The sequence below is a fragment of the Balaenoptera musculus genome, chromosome 10 (assembly GCF_009873245.2).
Source record: "Balaenoptera musculus isolate JJ_BM4_2016_0621 chromosome 10, mBalMus1.pri.v3, whole genome shotgun sequence".
NCBI lineage: Eukaryota > Metazoa > Chordata > Mammalia > Artiodactyla > Balaenopteridae > Balaenoptera > Balaenoptera musculus.
Genome location: NC_045794.1, coordinates 17960005 through 17985786, shown reverse-complemented (window position 1 = coordinate 17985786; position 25782 = coordinate 17960005). Strand labels below are relative to the sequence as shown.

The 25782-nt window shown below is 36.3% G+C and overlaps 1 protein-coding gene across 9 annotated transcripts in view; it reads left to right on the top strand.

The window, feature by feature from the left end:
* The window catches only part of ABCC9 (ATP binding cassette subfamily C member 9), a 142541-nt gene that overhangs the window by 78289 nt on the left and 38470 nt on the right, over nucleotides 1–25782 (top strand). For all 9 annotated transcript variants that reach the window (XM_036865706.1, XM_036865710.1, XM_036865707.1 and 6 more), the window contains 7 exons: nucleotides 6333–6470; nucleotides 6599–6724; nucleotides 10739–10835; nucleotides 20771–21000; nucleotides 21851–21999; nucleotides 22218–22287; nucleotides 24673–24830. In XM_036865706.1, coding sequence (XP_036721601.1) covers nucleotides 6333–6470; nucleotides 6599–6724; nucleotides 10739–10835; nucleotides 20771–21000; nucleotides 21851–21999; nucleotides 22218–22287; nucleotides 24673–24830 — 968 coding nt within the window. The remainder of the gene's footprint in view (nucleotides 1–6332; nucleotides 6471–6598; nucleotides 6725–10738; nucleotides 10836–20770; nucleotides 21001–21850; nucleotides 22000–22217; nucleotides 22288–24672; nucleotides 24831–25782) is intronic.

Genomic DNA, 25782 nt, shown 5'->3' with positions numbered 1-25782 from the left:
TGCAGGTTTGATTCCAGATCATCATAATAAAGCGAGCATCGCAGTAAAGTGTGAGTCACGTGAATTTTTGGGTTTCCCAGTGCATACAAAAGTTATGATTACTACACTGTAATCTCTTAAGTGTGCAATAGCATTATGTCTAAAAAAACAATATACATACATTAATTAAAAAATACATCATTGATAAAACATGCTACCCATTATCTGAGCCTTCAGTAAGTGATAATCTTCTTGCAATAGTAACATCAAAGATCCTTGATCATAGATCACTGTAATATAATAATAATGAAAAAGTTTGAAAGTATTGTGAGAATTACCAAAATGTGACACAAAGACATGAAGTGAGCAAATGCTGTAGGAGAAATAGCGCCGATAAACTTGCTGGACACAGGGTTGCCACAAATCTTCAATTTGTAAAAATATGCAACTCTGTGAAGCACAATAAAGTGAAGTGCAATAAAACGAGGTATGCGTGTATCTGCAAAGTCCCATTTGCTATTAAGGTAACATAGTCACAAGTTCTGGGAATTAGAACATGGACATCTTTGGGGACCATTATTCTGCCTGCTGCGGATAACTTTCATTATTGGAAAGTTATTATGTGATTGAAATCTGCTTCTGTGTATTTTCCGTTTATTGGTTCCCATTCTGCTTCTGCAGCAGCAAATGTATTTCTTTTATATAGCCATAGTTCAATATTTTAATATTATTGTCATAACTTGCCTTAATTTACTTTTTTCTAGACTAAGCAAGCTTAATATTTTTAATTCTTTGACAATAATATAATATTTATAACTTTTTTTTACCTTTTCTTAATTCTGGATGTAATAGTGTTTGTCAGGGTCCCTTTGAAAAAGCATGTTCCAGATGCACTCTGCTCAACTCAGATAATCTTAAAACTAATAGATCTTATGATCTAAATATTATAGTTTCTTCATTGTAGCCTAAAACTGAATAACGTTTTAGCAGCAACAGAATACTGTTGATGTGTTTTAATAATTTCCCCCAAATGAAAATATCTTACACTTCCCATTGTTTAAAAATTCACAGAGCACTTTGAATCGCAGTATTATCTCATTTGATTCTTATGACTGTGCTGCTAGGGTAGATGGTATCCTCATGTGAAGTGAGGAAACTTATAGATAGAAAGGTGAAGTGCCTTACTCAAGGACTAATGACTAGTGAGTGATACAGTCTGGGCTAGAACTCCATGTCTTTTGAGTACTGTTTTTCTGATCAGCTAAGATGCTCTGGTATTTTTTAAGTTACTACCTGTGTTGTCTTTTTCTTTCCTTTCCCTCCCTCCCTCCCTCCCTCTCTCCTTCCTTCCTTCCTTCCTTCCTTTCTTCTTTCCTTCCTTCCATCCTTCTTCCTTTCCATCCGTCAATGTTTAGTGAATGTCATCAGTGCCATCTTATGTGCTGGGTAAAGGAAACAGTTTTCTCCTTTGTTATTCCTATCTTTAAGGATCTCACTTGTACAAATAATTAGTTAAGGTTTTACATTTTGCTCTGATCTCTAGTTAACCTTTATCAAATTAGCCTTTACACTGTATCAAAGCCATGTGAAATATCTTAATTATATATCAAACATATTAGTTATTTTTAAAGCTTTGTAGCATCTATAAATGTGCTGTATCAGTGAATATATTTTTAAGAGGTTATTTCCAAAAATGTGTCCATAAAGACTATACTACTAAAACATATTCATTGAATACAGGAAAGACTATATTAGTGAGAACTGTATATATGTATATAAAAATAAATAATATATTACTGAAAATGAAGAATTGACCATTCATTGATTTGGCTATTTGTCAAATTGTCTTGCACTCTTTAAAGAAAGTATCTCCACAGAATGTTAATACACAAACTGAATCGTGAGAAATGATTAGCAATCCATCAAATCTAGATTATTATTAGGTTATATAAAAGGTTACATTTTACTGCAACACCAAGATGCCACATAATGAAGCCATGGCATATACATGATAGCAATCATTATTAAGGGCTTTTTATGACCTAGTCATGATTCTAAATACTTTATGTATATGAACTCACTTCATCCTCACAATAACCCTATTAGGTTTGACATTGTTATTATTAATGTTACCTTTATTTACACAATGATAATGTTGAGGCTTTGGGGGATAATTTATCCAAGGTCACACAGATAGTAATAGTGAAGCAAGGATACAAACCCAGGTGATCTAATTCCATAGCCTGTGTCCTTAACCACTGCACTCTTCCTCATTAAGAGATTCCTGGAAGTCACTAAATTCTCACTGTGGTGCTTTAAAGGGTTTAGCACAGTGTTAGTCACCACAGCTTTATTTATAAGAAAATAATAATAAAATAACGCTTTTTAAATATTTTACAGAGACTTTTACAACATTATTTGATCTTTGCAGCAAACCTATGTGCTCTCTAACAGGTCTCTTTATTATCCCCATTTTACAGATGAAGTGACTGAGTTTGAAAAATTGCCCAGTGTCAGAGATCTACTCTGTTAACTACTTTCAAATATGCAACACAGTATTATTAACTATAGTCGTAGTGCTGTACATTCTATCCCGAGGACATGTTTATCTTACAACTGGAAGTTTGTACCTTTTGACCACTTTCACCCATTTTCCCTAACCTCACACCCCCACCTCTGGCAAACACCAATTTGTTTTCTGAATTTATGAGTTCACGTTTTTTTTTTTGGATTCCACGTATAAGTGAGAGCATATAGTATCTGTTTTTCTCTGTTTGACTTACTTTACTTGGCATAATGCCATCACAAATGGCAGAATTTCCTACCTTTTTATGGATGAATAATATTTCACATTTTCTTTACCCATTCATCCATTGATGGACATTTAGGTTGTTTCCATATCTTGGCTATTGTACATAATGCTATAATGAACATGGAAGTTCTTAATGAATATTGAGATAATGATTTCATTTCCTTTAAATAAATACCCAGAAGTGGAATTGCTGGATCATATGGTAGTTCTATTTTTAAAAATTTGAGGAACCTCCATACTTTTTTTCCATGGTGGCTGCACCAATTTACATTTCCAACAACAATGCACAAGAGTTCCCTTTTCTCCACATTCTCACCAACATTGGTTATTTCTTGTCTTTTTGATAACAGCCTATCTAACAGATGAGAGGTGATATCTCATAGTTTGATTTGTATTTCCCAGATAATTAATGATATTGAGCATCTTTTCATGTACTTGTTGGCCATTTGTATGTCTTCTTTGGAAAAATATCTATTCAGATCCTCTGACCATTTTTAAATTGGATTGTTGGGGTCTTTTTGCTATTGAGTTGTATGAGTTCTGTATATATTTTGGATATTAACCACTTATCATATATATGATTTGCAAATATTTTACCCCATTTCATAAGTTGCCTTTTCATTTCGTTGATGGTTTCCTTTACTGTACAAAAACTTTTTAGTTTGATGTAGTCTCACTTGTTTATTTTTGCATTTGTTCCTTTTGTTTTTGGTATCAGAATCTTAAAAAAGCATTACCAAGACCAATGTCAGGGAGCTTATCCACTATGTTTTCTTCTAGGAGTTTTATGGTTTCAGGTCTTATGTTCATGTCTTTGATTCATTTTGAGCTGATTTTTATGTGTGATGTAAGACAGTAGTCCAGGTTCATTTATTTTACATGTGGCTGTCCAGTTTTCCCAGCACCATTTATCGAAGAGACTATCCTTCCCCCATTGTATATTCTTGGCCCCTTTGTTACAAATTAATTGACCATATGTGCATGAGTTTATTTCTGGGCTCTCTGTGCTGTTCCATTGATCTATGTGTCTGTTTTTATGCCAATAAGATACTGTTTTGTTTATGATAGCTTTGTAATACAGCTTGAAATCAGGAAGTATGATACCTCCAGCTTTGTTATTCTTTCTCAAGATTTCTTTGGATATTAGGGGTCTTTTGTGGTTCTATACAAAGTTTGGAATTGTTTGATTCATTTCTGTGAAAAATGTCATTGGAATTTTGATAGGGATTGCATTGAACCTCTAGAACATTTTCGATAGTATGGACATTTTAACAATATTAATTTTTCTAATCCATGAGCACAAGATATCTTTCCATTTATTTGTATTTTCTTCAGTTTCTTTCATCAGTGTCTTAGAGTTTTCAGTGCACAGATCTTTTACCTCCTTGGTTAAGTTTATTCCTTAGACATTTTATTCTTTTTGATGCAATTACAAATGGGGTTGTTTTCCTAATTTCTCTTTCTGATAGTTTGTTATTAGTGTATAGAAATGCAACTGATTTTTGTATATTGATTTTGTATCCTGCAACTTTATTGACTTCGTTCATTAGTTCTGTTAGTTTTTTGGTGAAATCTTTAGGGTCTTCTATAGAAAAATGTCATCTGCAAATAGAGATAGTTTTACTTCTTCCTTTCCCGTTTGGATGTCTTTTATTTCTTTTTTCTTGGCTAATTGCTCTGGCTAGGACTTCCAGTACTATGTTGAATAAAAGTAGTGAGAGTTGGCATTGTTCTTGATCTTAGAGGGACAGTTTTCAGCTTTTTACCATTAAGTATGATGTTAGCTGTGGGCTTGTCATATATGACCTTTATTATGTTGAGGTATGTTCCCTCAATACCTACTTCATTCAGAATTTTTATCCTGATTGAATGTTGAACTTTGTCAAATGCTTTTTCTGCATCTATTGAGTTTATCATATGATTTTTATCCTTCATTTTGTTATTGTGGTATATCACGTTGATTTGCAAATGTTGAACCATTCTTGCATCCCTGGAATAAATCCAACTTGATCATGGTGTTTGAATATTTTATTGACTGTTGAATTCAGTTTGTTAATATTTTGTTGAGAATTTTTGCATCTATGTTCATCAGAGACATTGATCTGTAATTTTCTTTTCTTGTGGTGTCTTTATGCTAGCTTTGTAAAATAAGTTTGGAAGTGTTCTTTCCTCTTCTGTTTTTTGGAAAAGTTTGAGAAGGATTGGTATTAGTTCTTCTTTAAATGTTTTGTTGAATTCACCACTGAAGCCATCTGTTCCTGGACTTTTGTTTGTTGGGTGGTGTTTTTTGGTTACTGATTCAATTCCCTTACCAGTAATTGGTCTGTTCAGATTTTCTAATTCTTCACGATTCAGCTTCTGTAGGTGTTTGTTTCTAGGAATTTATCCATGTCATTTAGGTGTCCAGTCTGTAGGTATATAATTTTTCATAGGAGTCTTATGATCCCTTGTATTTGTGTGGTATGAATTGTAATGTTGCCTTTTTCATTTGTAATTTTATTTGAATCCTCTCATTTTTTCTTGGTGAACCTAGCTAAAGGTTTATCCATTTTGTTTATCTTTGCAAAAAATCAGCTCCTAGTTTCATTGATCTTTTCTGTTGTCTTGTTAGTCTGGATTTTATATATTTCCACTCTGATCTTTGTTATTTCCTTCCTTCTACTAACTTTGGGCTTAGTTTGTTCTTTTTTTCTAGTTTTTTGAGGTGTAAAGTTAAGTTGTTTATTTGAGGTATTTCTTTTTTTCTTAATATAGGCATTTATTGCTATAAAATTCTTTTAGAACTGCTTTTGCTGCATCCCATAAGTTTTGATATGTTGTGTTTCATTTTCATTTGTCTCAAGATAGTTTTTGATTTCCTCTTTTGATTTCTTCTTTGACCCATTAGTTGTTCAGGAGCATGTTGTTTCATCTCCACATATTTGTGAAATTTCCAGGGGTGGGGTTTATGGCGAGAGTGTGTCTCAGCCTTTCCTACTTATTTTGATGTATTTTCTCAGTTGCTTAATGTGTCAGAATCACTCAACTAATTTCTGGATTTCTTTCAGAGGGAATTGCTCCATGTGTAGCTGTATATTTGGTGTGTCCATGGTAGGAGAGAAATTCAGGAGCCTCCTATGTTGCCCTCTTGGTCTAGAGTCTACACCTATTTTTATTATTTAAACTCTATTGATAAACTCCAATTATCATTTCATTCAATTGATAAACTCCAATTATCATTTCATTCTTTGTTTTGGTTTTTTGTTATAGGTTGTTGAGTAATGTTGGTTTTTGAACTGGGGTATTCTACACATAAGAATTCAAACTACTTTGAATACTGTTATTTACTTTTTAAATTAGTTTTTAAGTGAAAGAGAAAATAAAAGCTTCATTTTTAATTTAGTACCGTTTTTGTAATTTAAAGTTATCCAGAGTCTGTTTATTATAAATAGGATTTGTGAGATAATTTGCCTTTAGTTATTTGTATTTCTGCTTTCTGGAAGATTTAGTTACAAAGAGAATATAAAAATGTTTCATCATCTCTCCATTTTACTTGTTGTAGGATGATCCATTTTCTGCCTTGGACATTCACTTGAGTGATCACTTAATGCAGGAAGGGATTTTGAAATTTCTCCAAGATGACAAGAGGACACTCGTTCTTGTGACTCACAAATTACAATATCTAACACATGCTGACTGGGTAAGAGTTTAAAAGAAATTTCATTAATTTTTATATTACAGTTATATAAATGCTTTCTGAGATAAAGATAATTCTCTTGGCCAATTAAGGATTTTTGTCACAATTCTTCTAATATGTGCTTTCCTTAGATCATAGCCATGAAAGATGGAAGTGTTCTAAGAGAAGGAACTTTGAAGGACATTCAAACCAAAGATGTTGAGCTTTATGAACACTGGAAAACACTTATGAATCGGCAAGATCAAGAACTAGAAAAGGTAATTGCTCAGAGTTCAGAAGCATTCAGAGTTGAGTTCAGAAGAGTCAGAAATATAGTGCATAATTACTAAAAAAACTTTTAGAGAAATATTACCATTTAATGTTTGATAATATAATAGTCCTCACCTGAAATCTGAAATAATTGTATATTTCTATATCATTAATTGATAGACTACTTTGAAACTAAAAAATTCTAGTGATATCTTTCGGATGATGTATTGTCAGCCTTTTAGAGGAATTTTATTTGAATTGGAGGCATATTACAATCATATGTGTGTTTAAAACTTAAACTACTTGCTCAAGCATGCTATTTCCTCATTTTATCTTATTTTTCCTTATGTATGTCTTATTTTCCTCACCTGTAATATGAGAGTATTTTCATTCACCATTTACAAATGGAGGGTTGTGGGCAAAACAAAATCTTAGATGATTTTGAAAGAAGAAAGAGCTATGAGCTGTGGGTATAGTGGTAAAGCATGTCTGGGATAGAGTTGGGGGGTGAAGGAAGGTAATCAGAAGGAAATAACAATAAAGCTTTATATTTGCATAGTTTTTAAAGTCCACAAAGCCTTTTTACATGATCTCTGTTAATTCTCACAAAATAAGCAAAAAATATGAGAAATAAGTAAAGAAAATATGATCTCATTCTTACAAATGAGAACACTGAGGCTAAGAGAGGCTAAGTAATTTGCCTAAAGTTGTACAGTACATATAATAAGTGGTACCAATTGAATTTGAACCCAGGTCTATACCCAATGTAATTCCAGTATAATGTAAATATAACATTGAATGAAATGATAACAGAGTTGGAAACCAGACTGAGTATGATAAAAGAAGAACAACTCATGGTTGATAGGTGAATTATAAATTGAATTAGTAAATTTTCAAAATGTTTTCTCTTGAGTTGGGACTAGGAAGTGTCTAGAATTCAGTAGTCCTGGCTAGGAATGAGCATTATAAAATGAAAATGCTTATATCAGCAAATTTCTGAAAATATCAAGAAATTAAAATGTATTATTTCATAAAGGAAAAAATGATCTATGTTTCAATAGCAAAAGGAAGATAAAAAGTCAGACAAACCATGGGATTGCTCTGTCTTCTGCAGCTTTGCCAAAGATCTCAAAAGTAAACTACAAACTTCTCAAAATATGTAAGAAAAGATATATGTAAAAGTCTTTAAGTAGGCTAGGACAAATCACAGAACCTTTGAAATGAGGATATTCATCAAAATATGACAATGTACAATTGGCAAGAGCCCACTTAAGAATTATGCGGTGGAGTGCTTGATTGTAAACTTACTGGGATGGCTCCAAATGACATTTTTTCAGTGGTCTAGATGCCAGGGACAAAAGAAAATGATGTAAGCTTAAGGAGTGGACCATTTATGGTTTACTTTGGAAAGAAGATCTGGAAAAAGACAGAGAGAGAGAGAGAGGACGCTCTTGGTTTGATTTTATAGTAATACTGATTATTGAGCAAGCCAGGAAGAAAGTCCATTACATTGTGTTTAGAAATGAAGTGATCACTCAAGATAGCCTAACTCTGTAATTAAAGACAGATCACAGGGTTATAAATCAGCTGAGGGAGATATGGAGCAAGTTAAGGTGCGGAAAGGGCAAATCCAGTTGCGGGGTGAACCAGTGGCCAGTAGAAGCCAGCATGAGCCATGCACCTGCCCAGAATCCTCACCTGGGGCTGGAGGGAGGTTACTGCCACCCAGAGAAGGGCAGGTGCCTGAAATTCATCTGAAGCCAGGGAGAGTCACACTGTGGGGAATAAGACCGCAACACCTTGGGGAAGTTTTCATAGAAACAGCTTCTGAATATGTTCTGTGGCAGGATGGGGTGTTTGCCTAGAACACTGGTTCTCAACCAGGGTCACTTTTGTCTTCTTGGGGACATTTGGCAACATCTAGAGACATGTTTAGTTGTCACAGTTGGGGAGCAGGTGCTACTGGCATCTAGTGGGTAGAGGACAGGGGTGCTGTTAAACATTCTACAGTGCACAGGGCAGCCCCCATGACAAAGAATTTTCTGACCCAAAACGTCAGTAGGTTGAGAAAGGCTGGCTTAGAGCCAGAGCAGATCAACCAAGTGGACAAGGGAGTGAAACTAAAGAACTCACAAAACATCCCATCTCAGGGCTTTAGACAGATCTGTCAGTTTAAGGGTTAAGGGCTAAGGGGGAAAGAATATGTTAAAAGGATAGAAATGGCAGCTATGAAAAGGAGAAGTTTATAACACTTTTAGCTGATTTAAATGTTATTAAAAATTCTATCTTGGATGGCATCACCCATTGTCTTCATAATGTTATTAAGCAAAATAAAGTAGCATCTTTGGACATTTCTTCCCCCAGCCTCCAACCCTCACCTTGACCTGACCCTTCACAGGCATTCAGTAAATATTAATTGGATGAATGAAACTAAATTTGTATTTACTTAATCCAGATATCAACACAATTTAAAATATTTAACCTCAAATGAGCTTAATATGAGTATTTACTCATAAGAAAAATGACTAAAGATTAAAGTCCCCAAGACGTTAAATCTTTTGTTCACACAGATTGGTGAGTTGAACAAGAACCAGATCTTCTGTTTTTCCATGTACAGGTTTATTTCATTTTGTTACGCTATGCACAAAGGATCAGGTCCTTTTTAATTTGGGGTTTTATTTACTCTCATGTACAAGTGTTGGTTTTCATATCATTAGGCACAATTAAAAGCTAATGTAAATGTGATGAATTGGGAGATTGGGATTGACATATATACACTAATATGTATAAAATAGATAACTAATAAGAACCTGATGTATAAAAAAATAAATAAAATATAATTCAGAAATTCAAAAAAAAAAGCTAATGTAAAATTGTCTCTGAAAAAATACTATTCAAGAGACACTTTCGCTTTTACTTTTTTTTAATTCAAGAACTTGGAAGCGACAGAGCCTTCTAGAATAGCAAGTCTCCTAAATCACACATGTTGTATGAGGCCAAACAAACAAAAACAAAACAGGACCACTATCTAGAGACTGATCACCAAAGATTATTGGTTTATCAGTGTCACAACTGTGATTTTTTTTTTTTTTATGTCAGCATGTACAGGAAGCTCTCAAATTACCATAGATTTGAAAAGTCTGTGGGTCAGTTATTTGGAACTCAGAATGCGTTTCCCCACAGAAACAGGGAGATGGTTAGTTTCCCAGACTGTCCTGCAGAAGCTGATTTAACCCACAGCATAACTGAACTGATGCTACTCGTCCAGTTACGAAGCCAAGGGGGCGGAGTGTTGGAAGCAGAGAACTGGAGAAAACAAAATGCTTTTCCCTTTCTCAGCACAGGACAAGTCAGGAGCAACCCTTAAAAATTTGCAAAGTTTGTTTTTGCCATTTTTCTCTTCTTTCTGCTTATCTTCCCTTCCCAGGGCTTTCTCCTAAACTGCTAGGCAGCTGAATACCCTCCTTTCCCATTTGCTTCAAAATTACCCACCTTTCTTCAATTTCTATTGAAGTCCCTTTGTTTTGTGCCGTTCCCTTAGTGAGATAATCAGTCAGAAATTCATCTCGATTTAATAATTCGTAATATTAGTGGATGACTGATAGTGCTTTAACCGATCCAGAAACACATGCATTTTTCAAGGAAGATATTTGTTAACATAGATGACTTTAGTTAGAAAAATTACAGGAGTACGTGAAAGTGACATAAAAGAGCAATGGTGGATCCAGGCTTTAAGGCTAGGGGAGGCGTCCCCCTGCCCCTGGGGTCAGCTCCATCACTTTTTTTACTACTTTTCCTGGCTTCTTACTGCCCTACACCTCTGAGCTCTGAGACATTTTCCACAAACCTCAGGCATTACTCCTGTGACAGGAGTTGCCCATCCATCTGTAGCGTGAACAAAGAGCCCAAGATCCAGAAAGGTAACTAAGAATTGGTTCTTGGCACGTGTGGGTCACTGATTGATAAGTAGAACTTGACTGTGGCTGTGAACTCCTTGAATGATAGCACAGTGTTTCCTGTAGGATATGGAAGCTGACCAAACAACTTTAGAGAGGAAAACACTTCGAAGAGCCATGTATTCAAGAGAGGCAAAAGCCCAACTGGAGGATGAAGATGAAGGTAGACCTTTTCATATATCTGACACATTCAAACGGGTAATAGGATGTGAGGGTCTTTCTTTGGCAAATGATGTGTGAATATGTCAGTGAGGAACGACTAGCCAATTTGCAGCAGGGGGAAAGGCCAAATCAAATACATAAAACTGAAATGGAAAGAATACGAGTGAAGGAAAGGTGTATGCAATCAACCAACAAGCATCTTCAGGGACTTCCCACAGTGTGTCTTAGTATTTTTGTGTTGTGCGTGAGAGAGAGCTGACAGGACAACAGGTCTAGACCGTTGTTCAGATAAATTGGAAAGGTGTAGTATAATAAAATGTCTGTCCTTTGGAAATAAACAATAAATGGGGAATATGGAGAAAATACTGCTTTGAAAGACTTATACTTGAGTCAGTAAGTTCTTATGGGGTTTTCATGATAACACGGCAATGAAGACTAAGAGAATGAGAAAGCTGTTATGTTTCAGTTTTCTGGATCTAGTAAGGTATAGCAGGGAAAAAAGGTTTATGGGAAATTTGAGGAATAAGATGAAATAGTTACATGACTTTGACATTTGTTACCGAGAAGTTTGTAAGATAAACCACACTTAAGTCCGTACAGTAAATGCACTATACTTCATTTTTCCTACATGGTTTTTGCTTAAGAACACATTTCTACAAGCCAATTAAGAAAGAGAAAATTATAATTTCAAACTGAAGGACACCAAAATATGTTATCTTTACTCATCATATGATAAATATTGTGTTTCAATAAATAATCATTAAGTAAATAAATAAATGAATGAAGAAATGAATTTTGTACTCCAGTTTCTTAGATTTAAGAATTTTTTTTAACATTTTTATTGGAGTATAATTGCTTTACAATGTTGTGTTAGTTTCTGCTGTATAACAAAGTGAATCAGCTATATGTGTACATATATCCCCATATCCCCTCCCTCTTGCATCTCCCTCCTACCCTCCCTATCCCACCCATCTAGGTGGTCACAAAGCACGGAGCTGATCTCCCCATGTGATTCAGCTGCTTCCCACTAGCTATCTATTTTATATTTGGTAGTGTATATATTTCAATGATACTCTCTCAATTCATCCCAGCTTACCCTTCCCCCTCCCCGTGTCCTCAAGTCCATTCTCTAAGTCTGCATAGAGAATGGTTCATCAGAACCATTTTTTCCTTTTTTTTTTTTTTAGATTCCATATATATGTGTTAGCATATGGTATTTGTTTTTTTCTTTCTGACTTACTTCACTCTGTATGACAGACCCTATGTCCATCCACCTCACTACAAATAACTCAATTTCATTTCTTTTTATGGCTGAGTAATATTCCATTGTATATTTGTGCCACATCTTCTTAATCTATTCATCTATTGATGGACACTTAGGTTGCTTCCATGTCCTGGCTATTGTAAATAGTGCTGCAATGAATATAGTGGTACATGACTCTTTTTGAATTATGGTTTTCTCAGGGTATATGCCCAGTAGTGGGATTGCTGGGTCATATGGTAGTTCTATTTTTAGTTTTTTAAGCCCCCTCCATACTGTTCTCCATAGTGGCTGTATCAATTTACATTCCCACCAACAGTGCAAGAGGGTTTCCTTTTCTCCACACCCTCTCCAGCATTTATTGTTTGTAGATTTTTTGATGATGGCCATTCTGACCGGTGTGAGGTGATACCTCATTGTAGTTTTGATTTGCATTTCTCTAATGATTAGTGATGTTGAGCATCCTTTCATGTGTTTGTTGGCAAACTGTATATCTTCTTTGGAGAAATGTCTATTTAGGTCTTCTGCCCATTTTTAGATTGGGTTGTTTGTTTTTTTGATATTGAACTGCATGAGGTGCTTGTATATTTTGGAGATTAATCCTTTGTCAGTTGCTTCATTTACAAATACTTTCTCCCATTCTGAGGGTTGTCTTTTCATCTTGTTTATGGTTTCCTTTGCTGTGCAAAAGGTTTTAAGTTTCATTAGGTCCCATTTGTTTATTTTTGTTTTTATTTCCATTTCTCTAGGAGGTGGGTCAAAAAGGATCTTGCTGTTTTATGTCAAAGAGTGTTCTGCCTATGTTTTCCTCTAAGAGTCTGATAGTGTCTGGCCTTACATTTAGGTCTTTAATCCATTTTGAGTTTACTTTTGTGTATGGTGTTAGGGAGTGTTCTAATTTCATTCTTTTACATGTAACTGTCCAGTTTTCCCAGCACCACTTATTGAAGAGGCTGTCTTTTCTCCATTGTATATTCTTGCCTCCTTTATCAAAGATAAGGTGACCATATGTGTGTGGGTTTATCTCTGGGCTTTCTATCCTGTTCCATTGATCTATATTTCTGTTTTTGTGCCAGTACCATACTGTCTTGATTACTGTAGCTTTGTAGTATAGTCTGAAGTCCGGGAGCCTGATTCCTCCAGCTCCATTTTTCTTTCTCAAGATTGCTTTGGCTGCTCGGGATCTTTTGTGTTTCCATACAAATTGTGAAGTTTTTTGTTCTAGTTCTGTGAGAAATTACATTGGTAGTTTGATAGGGGTTGCATTGAATCTGTAGATTGCTTTAGGAAGTATAGTCGTTTTCACAATGTTCATTCTTCCAATCCAAGAACATGGTATATCTCTCTATCTGTTTGTATCATCTTTGATTTCTTTCATCAGTGTCTTATAGTTTTCTGCATACAGGTCTTTTGTCTCCCTTGGTAGGTTTATTCCTAGGTATTTTATTCTTTTTGTTGCAATGGTAAATGGGAGTGTTTCCTTAATTTCTCTTTCAGATTTTTCATCATTAGTGTATAGAAAAGCAAGAGATTTCTGTGCATTAATTTTGTATCCTGCCACTTTACCAAATTCATTGATTAGCTCTAGTAGTTTTATGGTAGCATCTTTAGGATTCTGTATGTATAGTATCATGTCATCTGCAAACAATGACAATTTTACTTCTTCTTTTCCGATTTGGATTCCTTTTATTTCTTTTTCTTCTGTGATTGCTGTAGCTAAAACTTCCAACACTATGTTAAATAATAGTGCTGAGAGTGGTCAACCTTGTCTTGTTCCTGATCTTAGTGGAAATGGTTTCAGTTTTTCACCATTGAAAATGATGTTGGCTGTGGGTTTGTCATATATGGCCTTTATTATGTTGATGTAAGTTTCCTCGATGCGTACTTTCTGGAGAGTTTTTACTATAGTTGGGTGTTGAGTTTTGTCAAAAGCTTTTTCTGCATCTATTGAGATTATCATATGGTTTTTCTCCTTCAGGTTGTTAATATGGTGTATCACATTGATTGATTTGCGTATATTGAAGAATCCTTGCATTCCTGGGATGAACCTCACTTGATCATGGTGTATGATCCTTTTAATGTGCTGTTGGACTCTGTTTGCTAGCATTTTGTTGAGGATTTTTGCATCTATGTTCATCAGTGATATTGGTCTGTAGTTTTCTTTTTTGTGACATCTTTGTCTGGTTTTGGTATCAGGGTGATGGTGACCAGGTGAATGAGTTTGGGAGTGTTCCTCTTTCTGCTATATTTTGGAAGAGTTTGAGAAGGATAGGTGTTAGCTCTTCTCTAAATGTTTGATAGAATTCACCTGCGAAGGCATCTGGTCCTGGGCTTTTGTTTCTTGGAAGATTTTTAACCATAGTTTCAATTTCAGTGCTTGTGATTTATCTGTTTATATTTTCTATTTCTTCCTGGTTCAGTCTCAGAAGGTTGTGCTTTCCTAAGAATTTCTCCAGTTCTTCCAGGTTGTCCATTTTATTGGCCTATAGTTGCTTGTAGTAATCCCACATGATTCTTTGTATTTCTGCAGTGTCAGTTGTTACTTCTCCTTTTTCATTTCTAATTCTGTTGATTTGAGTCTTCTCCCTTTTTTTCCTGATGAGTCTGGCTAGTGGTTTATCAAGTTTGTTCATCTTCTCGAAGAACCAGCTTTTAGTTTTATTGATCTTTGCTATTGTTTCCTTCATTTCTTTTTCATTTTTTCTGCTCTGATCTTTATGATTTCTTTCCTTCTGCTAACTTCGGGGGTTTTTTGTTCTTCTTTCTCTAATTGCTTTAGATATAAGGTTAGGTTGTTTATTTGAGATTTTTCTTGTTTCTTAAGGTAGGATGGTATTGCTATAAACTTCCCTTTTAGAACTGCTTTTGCTGCATCCTGAATGTTTGGGGTTGTAGTGTTTTCATTTTCATTTGTTTCTAGGTATTTTTTAATTTCCTCTTTGATTTCTTCAGTGATCTCTTGGTTATTTAGTAGTGTATTGTTTAACCTCCATTTGTTTGTAGTTTTTACAGTGTTTTTCCTGTAATTGATATCTAGTCTCATAGCAGTGTGGTCAGAAAAGATACTTGATACGATTTCACTTTTCTTAAGTTTACCAAGGCTTGATTTGTGACCCAAGGTATGATCTATCCTGGAGAATGTTCCATGAGCACTTGAGAAGAAAGTGTATTCTGTTGTTTTTGGATGGAATATCCTATAAATATGTTAAGTCCATCTTGTTTAAAATCATTTAAAGCTTGTGTTTCCTTATTTACTTTCATTTTGGATGATCTGTCCATTGGTGAAAGTGGGGTGTTAAAGTCCCCTACTATCATTGTGTTACTGTCGATTTTTCCCCTTTTATGGCTGTTAGCATTTGCTTTATGTATTGAGGTGCTCCTATGTTGGGTGCATAAATATTTACAATTGTTATATCTTCTTCTTGGATTGATCCCTTGATCATTATGTGGTGTCCTTCTTTGTCTCTTGTAATAGTCTTTATTTTAAAGTCTATTTTGTGTTTTATCAGAATTGCTACTCCAGCTTTCTTTTGATTTCCATTTGCAGGGAATATCTTTTTCCATCCCCTCACTTTCAGTCTGTTGTGTCCCTAGGTCTGAAGTGGGTCTCTTGTAGACAGCATATATATGGGTCTTGTTTTTGTACCCATTCAGCCAGTCTATGTCTTTTGGTTGGAGCATTTAATCCATTTACATTTAAGGTAATTATCGATATGTATGTTCCTATTACCATTTTCCTAATTGTTTTGGGTTTGTTTTTGTAGGTCTTTTCCTTCTCTTGTGTTTCCTGCCTAGAGAAGTTCCTTTAGCATTTGTTGTAAAGCTGGTTTGGTGGTGCTGAATTCTCTTAACTTTTGCTAGTCTGTAAAGGTTTTAATTTCTCTGTTGAATCTGAATGAGATCCTTGCTGGGTAGAGTAATCTTGGTTGTAGTTTTTTCCCTTTCATCACTTTAAATATGTCTTGCCACTCCCTTCTGGCTTGCAGAGTTTCTGCTGAAAGATCAACTGTTAACCTTATGGGGATTCCCTTGTATGTTATTTGTTGTTTTTCCCTTGCTGCTTTTAATGTTTTTTCTTTGTATTTAATTTTTGATAGTTTGATTAATAATTGTCAGCGTGTTTCTCCTTAGATTTATCCTGTATGGGACTCTGCGCTTCCTGGAATTGATTGACTCTTTCCTTTCCCATATTAGGGAAGTTTTCAACTATAATCTCTTCAAATATTTTCTCAGACCCTTTCTTTTTCTCTTCTTCTTCTGGGACCCCTATAATTCGAATGTTGGTTTATTTACTGTTGCCCCAGAGGTCTCTGAGACTGTCCTCAATTCTTTTCATTCTTTTTTCTTTATTCTGCTCTGTGATAGTTATTTCCACTGTTTTATCTTCCATGTCACTTATCCGTTCTTCTGCCTCAGTTATTCTGCTATTGATTCCTTCTAGAGAATTTCTAATTTCATTTATTGTGTTGTTCATCATTGTTTGTTTGCTCTTTAGTTCTTCTAGGTCCTTGTTAAATGTTTCTTGTATTTTCTTTGTTCTTTTTCCAAGATTTTGGATCATCTTTACTGTCATTACTCTGAATTCTTTTTCGGGTAGACTGCCTATTTCCTCTTCATTTGTTTGGTCTGGTGGGTTTTTACCTTGTTCCTTCATCTGCTGCATATTTCTCTGTCTTCCCATTTTGCTTAACTTACTGTGTTTAGGGTTAACACAGGCTGCAGGTTTGTAGTTCCTGTTGTTTTTGGTGTCTGCCCCCAGTGGGTAAGGTTGATTCAGTGGTTTGTGTAGGCTTCCTGGTGGAGGGGACTGGTGCCTGTGTTCTGGTGGGTGGGGCTGGATCTTGTCTTTCTGGTGGGCAGGGCTATGTCCAGTGTTGTGTTTTGGGGTGTCTGTCTACTTAGTATGATTTTAGGGAGCTTCTCTACTAATGGGTGGGGTTGTGTTCCTGTCTTGCTAGTTGTTTGGCATGGGACGTCCAGCACTGGAGCTTGCTGGCCGTTGGGTGGAGCTGGGTCTCAGCGTTGAGACAGAGACCTCTTGGAGAGCTCTCACTGATTGATATTACGTGGGGCCTAGAGGTCTCTGGTGGTCCAATGTTCTGATTTCGGCTCTCCCACCTCAGAGACTCAGGCCTGACATCAGGCCAGAGCATGAAGACCCTGTCAGCCACACAGCTCAGAAGAAAAGGGAGAAAAAGAGAAAGAAAAATTATAATATAAAACAATTAAAATTTTTAAAAATTAAAAAAAATATTAAAATAAAAAAATTAAAAAGTAATTAAAAAAAAGAAGAGGGCAACCAAACCAATAAACAAATCCACCAATGATAATAAGTGCTAAAAACTATACTAAGATAAACATAAAGATCAGTAACTAGTCAGCCGCAGACAGCAAACCCCAAGTCTACAGTTGTTCCAATGTCCACTGCCTCAATTTTGGGATGCTTTGTTGTCTATTCAGGTATTCCACAGACGCAGGGTACGTCAAGTTGATTGTGGAGATTTAATCCGCTGCTCCTGAGGCTGCTGGGAGAGATTTCCCTTTCTCTTCTTTGTTTGCACAGCTCCCGGGGTTCAGCTTTGGTTTTGGCCCCACCTCTGCATGTAGGTCAAGCTCAGGCATTTGTTCCCCACCCAGACAGGACGGGGTTAAACCGGTGGCTGATTAGGGAGCTCTGGCTCACTCAGGCCGGGGGAAGGGAAGGGTACAGTAGTTATAATTGGAATGCGGGGCCGAGCCAGCGGCGGCAGAGGCCGGCGTGACTTTGCAGCAGCCTGAGGCTTGCCGTGTGTTCTCCCAGGGAAGTTGTCCCTGGATCATGGGACCCTGGCAGTGGCAGGCTGTGCAGGCTTCCGGTGGGAGGGGCAGTGTGGAGAGTGACCTGTGCTCGCACACAGGATTCTTGGTGGCTGCAGCAGCAGCGTTAGCATTTCATGCCAATCTCTGGGGTCCGAGCTGATAGCCGTGGCTCACGCCCATCTCTGGAGCTCATTTAGGCGGTGCTCTGAATCCCCTCTCCTCGTGCACCCCGAAACAATGGTCTCTTGCCTCTTAGGCAGGTCCAGGCTTTTTCCCGGACTTCCTCCCAGCTAGCTGTGGTGCACTAGCCCCCTTCATGCTCTGTTCATGCAGCCAACCCCAGTCCTCTCCCTGGGATCCGACCTCCAAAGCCCGAGCCTCAGCTCCCAGCCCCCACCCGCCCTGGTGGGTGAGCAGAGAATCCTCTCAGGCTGGTGAGCGCTGGTTGGCGCCAATCCTCTGTGTGGGAATCTCTGTTTGCCCTCTGCACCCCTGTTGCTGCGCTCTCCTCCATGGCTCCGAAGCTTCTCCTCTGCACACCCCGTCTCCGCCAGTGAAGGGGCTTCCTAGTGTGTGGAAACGTTTCCTCCTTCACAGCGTCCTCCCAGAGGTGCAGGTCCCGTCCCTATACTTTTGTCTCTGTTTTTTCTTTTTTCTTTTGCCCTACCCAGGTACGTGGGGATTTTCTTGCCTTTTGGGAAGTCTGAGGTCTTCTGCCAGCGTTCAGTAGGTGTTCTGTAGGAGTTGTTCCACATGTAGATGTATTTCTGATGTATTTGTGAGGAGGAAGGTGATCTCCACGTCTTAGTCCTCCACCATCTTGAAGGTCTCCCCTAAGAAAGTTTTAAAAGAATGTTTGGGGACTTCTCTGGCGGTCCGGTGGTTAGGACTCAGCGCTTTCACTGCCATGGCCCTGGAATTCAATCCCTGGTCAGGGAGCTAAGATCCAGCAAGCCACATGCCATGGCCACAAAAGCAAAAGCAAAAACAAACAAACAAACAAAAAGAATGTCTGGTGCTGTAAAGAGACAGCCTCTAGAATTGCAGTTACTCTCTCCAGTATTTCAGTAGTGAATATAGCATTTGAGAGGCTGACTCTGCCCTGGGCTTGCTGTGTTAATCCATTTTCTCAGGCATAAAGTAAGATAATAATACTTTTCTTACAGAGTTGAAGGAAATAATTTATATCAAAGAGTCCAGTATGGTACGTATTACCTAGTAGATTGCTCCTCCTGGTGCTGTCAGTATGTCTGTTCAAGACGCCAGGAAGGGAAAGAAGAAAGTAGTTGCCCGTATTTTTTTCTACTGCTAACCATTGGCCAGTTCATCATCTGGACAGATTAGGTTCTGGGGAAGTGAAGAAATGCTGTCTTAACTGGGCAGCCATAGGCAAGCTGAAATTTCATTTAATATGGAAACAGAGAATAGATATTGAGGAAACACAGTCTGCAAGTTTCTACCCCTTTGATCATGCAAATTTCGAATCCTGTTCTCACACATTGGACCCACCCTTACCAAAGGGTAGATTATCTGAGACCTGTTCATTTTTTGTATCCAGCTTAAATATTAGGATCCTTGGTGATGCTCAGTCTTCCCATCATATCCACACTTAGATCTCTGTTGTCTGATAACCTGTAAACCAAATTATCTATCTTTCCTACCCACAACCTGCTCACTATACAGTAGTGGAGTGCATACAGGATGACTGCAATGAAAACTGCCTTTGGGAAAAGAAAGAATGGGAAATCCACAACAGTCACTAGACCATACGAATGATCAAATTTTGCTGCTCAGGAAATACCAAAATTCCCTGTCCTTGTAATGGAGTATGTTCTTAAGATAACCATCTAGAAGTTTCTAGGTGGCTTAAAGAGCTGAGAGGACATCCCTGCACATTGTCCTCTGTTCCCTGGCTTTGCCTTCTGGAAGGTTTCTTTTAGCCCATGCTCCTCCATGACCACATTTAAAACTAGCCATAGAGATTATGGATTATTCCCTCTTGAGCTATGCACAAATTTCAGAGACTGTCTCCTCCTGGTGCAGTTTTACAAATTCAGAAATGTAGAGTTCAAAAAATTATAAATGTTTGCAGGCCTGTCATGTAGTGTTATTGGCAACACCATTCCTTCAATAACTTAGTGAACTTCTAGTCTATATTTCTAGTTAGTTTGATGTGTAATAAATCAGCAAATTAAGTCATCCAGACATAGATTTTATGTTTATTTTTTCATTCACTCATTCTTTCTTTTATTTATTCATTTTCACGTATTTTTTAACTTATTTTTATTGAGGTAACATTGGTTTATAACATTATGTAAGTTTCATGTGTACATTATATTTCTACTTCTGTAGACCCTACAGCATGCTCACCACCAAAACAGTTGATCCCCTTTACCCATTTCATCCCCCTCCCCCACCCCTTTCTCTTCTGGTAACCACTACTCTGTTCTCTGTATCCATGGGTGTTTTTGTGTGGTTTGAGTTGTTCATTTATTTTGGTTTTTTTGGTTGTTTTTTAAATTATACATATGAGTGAAATTGTACAGTATTTGTCTTTATCTGTCTGACTTGTTTCACTTAGCATAATACCCTCATCAAGATCCATCCATGTTGTCACATATGGCGACATTTCATCTTTTTCATGGCTGAGAATTATTCCATTGTATATATACCACATCTTCTTTATCCATACATCGGTTGATGGGCACTCATCTATTTTTTAAATGAAGTTTTTCCCTGCTAAAAGCATTTTAAATTTCTAAGACTAATATTTGTATTCCTATAAATTTGATGGAGGTTTGTGTGTAGAGGGTGGATAATACAAATTCTATCTTCCCGTTGCCTGTCAGAAGATTTAAAAAGTGTTTTGTATGCAGAGGAAGAGGAAGAGGAAGATGAGGATGATAACATGTCCACTGTAATGAGGCTGAGGACTAAAATGCCATGGAAGACCTGTTGGCGGTACCTCACTTCTGGAGGATTCTTCTTGCTCTTCCTGATGATTTTCTCTAAGCTTTTGAAGCATTCCGTCATTGTAGCTATAGACTACTGGCTGGCCACATGGACCTCAGAGTACAGTATAAACAATACTGGAAAAGCTGATCAGGTACAGTGAAATGTTGAGATTAACAGCGATACCCTTTTATCTAGTTAGATACAAATACTCTATATGTCACAGGAATTTTGTGGTGTTTTTTTCTTTTGTTTTTAACTTATTTTATTGAAGTATAGTTGATTTACAATGTGTTCATTTCTGCTGTACAGCAAAGTGATTCAGTTGTATATATATATATGTATATTCTTTTTCATATTCTTTTCCATTATGGTTTATCACAGGATAATAAATATAGTTCCCTGTGCTATACAGTAGGACCTTGTTGTTTATCCATTCTAAATATAATAGTTTGCAGCTGCTAATCCCCAGATCCCAATCCATACCTACCCAACCCTCCTCCCCCTTGGCAACCAGAGGTCTGTTCTCTATGTCTGTCACAGGACTTTTGTAATGATTCAATAAGTTAATTAGAGCAGGACCTGAAATATAGCATAAGAAGCATTTAAAGATAATGCTTGGATTTGGATTCAAGGGAGTTATACACATGATATATTTGTTTATGTGTAATATACACACCGGACTTTTGTTGTTGTTCTGATGGTATTTGATTTTAACCAGTGAATTAGCTGGTCATTCTGAGATTAGGGATAGCAAGAATGAGCTTTGTGATGTAAAAAGTCAAGAATATTTCAAACCAGAAAACAGACTCTAAGGCTTCATCTGCCCTTAGGCAAACCTTAAAGGAAGGTGAAGGAGTCTCCAAGAACTACACTCCTTCCACCGTCTAAATTGATGCAAGATAATGAAGTTGATATTGCCAGACTTTGATGTTGGGTGTTCTAGTAAGAAAAAACTCAGTTGATAATTTCTTATGAGCTTTCTTGTGTTGGCTGCTTTTTAGACCTACTATGTGGCTGGATTTAGCATACTCTGTGGAGCAGGTATTTTCCTCTGCCTTGTTACATCTCTCACTGTGGAATGGATGGGTGTCACAGCTGCCAAAAATCTTCACCACAATCTCCTCAATAAGATCATTCTTGGACCAATAAGGTAAAAAAAGTAGTTATTTACTTTACTCCCACACAGAAAAATCATAAAAACATACATTTTTAAACAGAAGTGAAATGTGAAATTTTAAAGAATTTATTCAGTCTTTCAGCAGATCAATAGGGATCTTCTCACTTTTTTGACCCCAGAATGACTGTTAGCAGTGTTTAGGTTCCAGATAATTTAGTATTATCATACATTCCAATCTGTTCATTCCCTAGATTCTTTGATACCACACCACTGGGACTGATTCTCAATCGCTTTTCAGCTGATACAAATATCATTGATCAGGTGAGTGCCCAAGTTACTTCCAAGTTCAAAAATAAATTTCTCAGTGTAAGCTAAATAACATTTTAAGATAAATCATGATTCCTGTTAACAATAGAGGATTTCTAAAACTTAAATGAAAGCCTGTTTGCATTCAAATCAATATTACATATATGCATAAATGATTTCTGGAATAAAATCTTAAAGGAAAACCTTAATTCAAAAACATTTATGCATGTGGAAGAGGATACTTAGAGAATCAGCATGAAATAAAGAGAAATCGCAAAGAATGAACGTTAAAATTTTTTGTGTAAAAAGAAGTGATTTTGATCAATGTTGTATTTCCATTCACAGTGGAGGTGTTGTAAAGTTCTTAAAGCTTAGTATTAATGCAGAGTGTCTCCCAGAAGTAAAGAATGGAATACCAAGCTATCTTAGATGTCCTTTACTTTTGTTAGATTGGCTCTTGAATGAGAGAAACTTTAGATGGTGTGATATCTTAGGGAATATTTCAAGGATGCCCAGTTTAGTCTTAGGTCCTTAGGCCTCTAGAAGTTTGTCCTGAAGTTAAAGACCTCAAACTCTGAAATTGGATCACTCCATGAACTGACTCCTTAGGGTGATTGAGCAAAGACTTGGCAAATCCAGCCCTTTCCTTTTCTGATTTTCCAGAGTGACCTTAAGAACACCTAAATTACCATCAATTTAGTAAAAGAATGGTGCATGCAGCTGTCTAAAATGTATGCTGAAAAATTTTGATGTTTTCACAACATTGGTGTCAGGTCATGCTACACCTAAAACACTTCCTAAGAAATACATATTGGAAAAGAAGAGACAGAACACTCCTTATTTGGAAGATGATACTATTGCTACCTAGAGAGTCCAAAGCAGTCAGTACAATAAAGAACCAACTAGAAAGTTAAGCAGAATATCTACATAAGACGTACGATATAAAAGTCAGTAACTTTCTCTACACCAATTAAAAATTATGTGAAAAATAAATTTCACTTATAATAACAACAAAAACTATGAAAAGAAAAATAAACATAATATGAAGAAAAGTGATCCAACAATCCTGGAAATCATAAAAATCATATATATATATATATATATATATATATATATATATATATATATATATATTTTTCCTATCAGATACTTAAAAAATACTATAAAATTAAAACACTCTGATGATCACAGAAAGCAAGCAGATCAAAAGAACAAAGTGGAGAACTCAGAAACACCAGCATATCTTGAATCAGTAAGAAAAGGAATATTTTTTCAGTAAAGGGTGTTGGGACAGTTAACTACCTATAAAATACAAAGCAAATTCACATGTAATAAAGAGAGCCATCTAAAAACATAAAACTATAAAATAAAATGTAGGAGAGTAGTTTTAGAATTTTGGGTGGGAAAGGTCTTTATAAGTAAGACACAAAACTCAGAAACAATAAGAGAAAAGGCCAACAGAAATGACTCTAAAATTTTAAACTTCTATTGAGCCAAAAGCATCAGAGACATATTTAAAATGTAATAGATTCATTGGGAGAAAAACTGGCAACATATGTAAAGAAAGAGGATAAACATCCATGATACATAAAGGGCATCTAAAAATCAATAAGGAAGATAAACAATCCAATGAAAAATGTGCAAATAATATGAGCAAGCAATTAAATTAAATTAATAGAGGAATAGCTAAATACGTTTTTTAATGCTATGCAGCTGTTAAAAAGAAATAGATTTGTATATAGTGGCATGGGAAGGTTTACAATCCATCTTGTTCAGTAAAACAAAACAAGCAAATGGACAAATAAGGTTTAGAGTATAGTGCTATTTGTATAAAATCCCACAAGATAAATAGGTAGATAGGTAAATAACTGACCAAAGATAAGTAGATAGGTAGATGGATAAACAATGGGAAGTGAGTGAAGTTGAAGGAGTGATGAATTGCTTATAATGAAAATGTTTGTATACTACTTTTGGAACTAATTATATAACTATGTTAATATAAAATTAATGATTTGGGGGCTTCCCTGGTGGCACAGTGGTTAGGAATCCGCCTGCCAAGGCAGGGGACACGAGTTTGAACCCTGGTCCGGGAGGACCCCACATGCTGCAGAGCAACTAGGCCCGTGTGCCACAACTACTGAACCCGCGTGCCTGGAGCCCATGCTCCGCAGCAAGAGAAGCCACTGCAAACCCGTGCAACCGCAACAAAGAGTGGCCCCCGCTTGCCGCAACAAGAGAGGGCCCGAGTGCGGCAGCAAAGACCCAACGCAGCCAAAAATAAATAAATAACATAAATAAATTTATAAAAACTAAAAGTAAATTAAATTAATGATTTGTTGCCTTATAACCGATGTTTTATTTGAGCTAAAACATTTTCCTTTCAAACCACCTTTTTAACAGCATATCCCTCCAACTTTGGAATCTCTAACTCGCTCAACACTGCTCTGCGTGTCTGCCATTGGCATGATTTCTTATGCTACCCCTGTGTTCCTGGTGGCACTTGTGCCTCTTGGGGTCGCCTTTTATTTTATCCAGAAATACTTCCGAGTGGCCTCTAAGTAAGTAAAACAATGCACTATTCATCTTCAAAAGCCCATGTATTTGATTGTGATCCAGATTGGCTGTAACATTTTTCAAGATAAGGTATGGAATTTGGAAATGAAATCTAATTTAACTTGTTGAAACCTATCCTGATATTATGTTTCATTTGAAGAGATATTTTCTTTCTGTAATTGGTTATCTGAGCCTTACATTGTTCTGGACTTATATTAACAAGTGGATTGAGCCCAATTTTTCATTCCATTGTCCTTTTTCTGAACATGGCATTGACAGAAAATTTATGAAATCAAATATAGTCCCAAAGGATAAGTGATTTAATATTGTTATATTCCACAAGTGTGGGGAAAAAAAGTGAAATATTTTCAAATGAGTAAAATGCACTCCATAAAAGATTAGTAGAAGTAAAAAGAGGTTAAAGAGATAAATCAGAGTGATAACTATAAAAGTAGAGAATCTTGAATGTCTGGTAGGAGTGCTGTAACTTTAAGAGGTTGGAAATTTTTAGATTGCATCATTTAACACGCCCTTGAATATCCAGCCAAATAAATAAAAGATAGCCATGGATTGTAAATTCTTCTGTTAATATAAGATTTGTCATTTGCTGAGATGTTGAATAATTAAGTGAAATATAGTACCAGTTGTTTTGAAATTTCCAATTTAACTTTGAAGTCCATGCTTTAAATAATACAGTAAATTTTATATTATCGCAGTAATCACTTTATTTCAGCAAACACTTATCAAGCGTTGTGTGTTGTAAATAACTGTGTAAGCCATGTGGCAGAGGAAGAGATCAACATGGCAAAGAACACGATTCTCAAGAAACTTACAGTCTCTTGGGAAGATAAAAAATAAGTAAGGTAACCCTTATATGTGGATCAAGTGCTGGAATAGGAAGGCAGATATTGAGTTTATTCAGTAAAATGAAAAGATTTAATAGGACTTGAGTGCAGG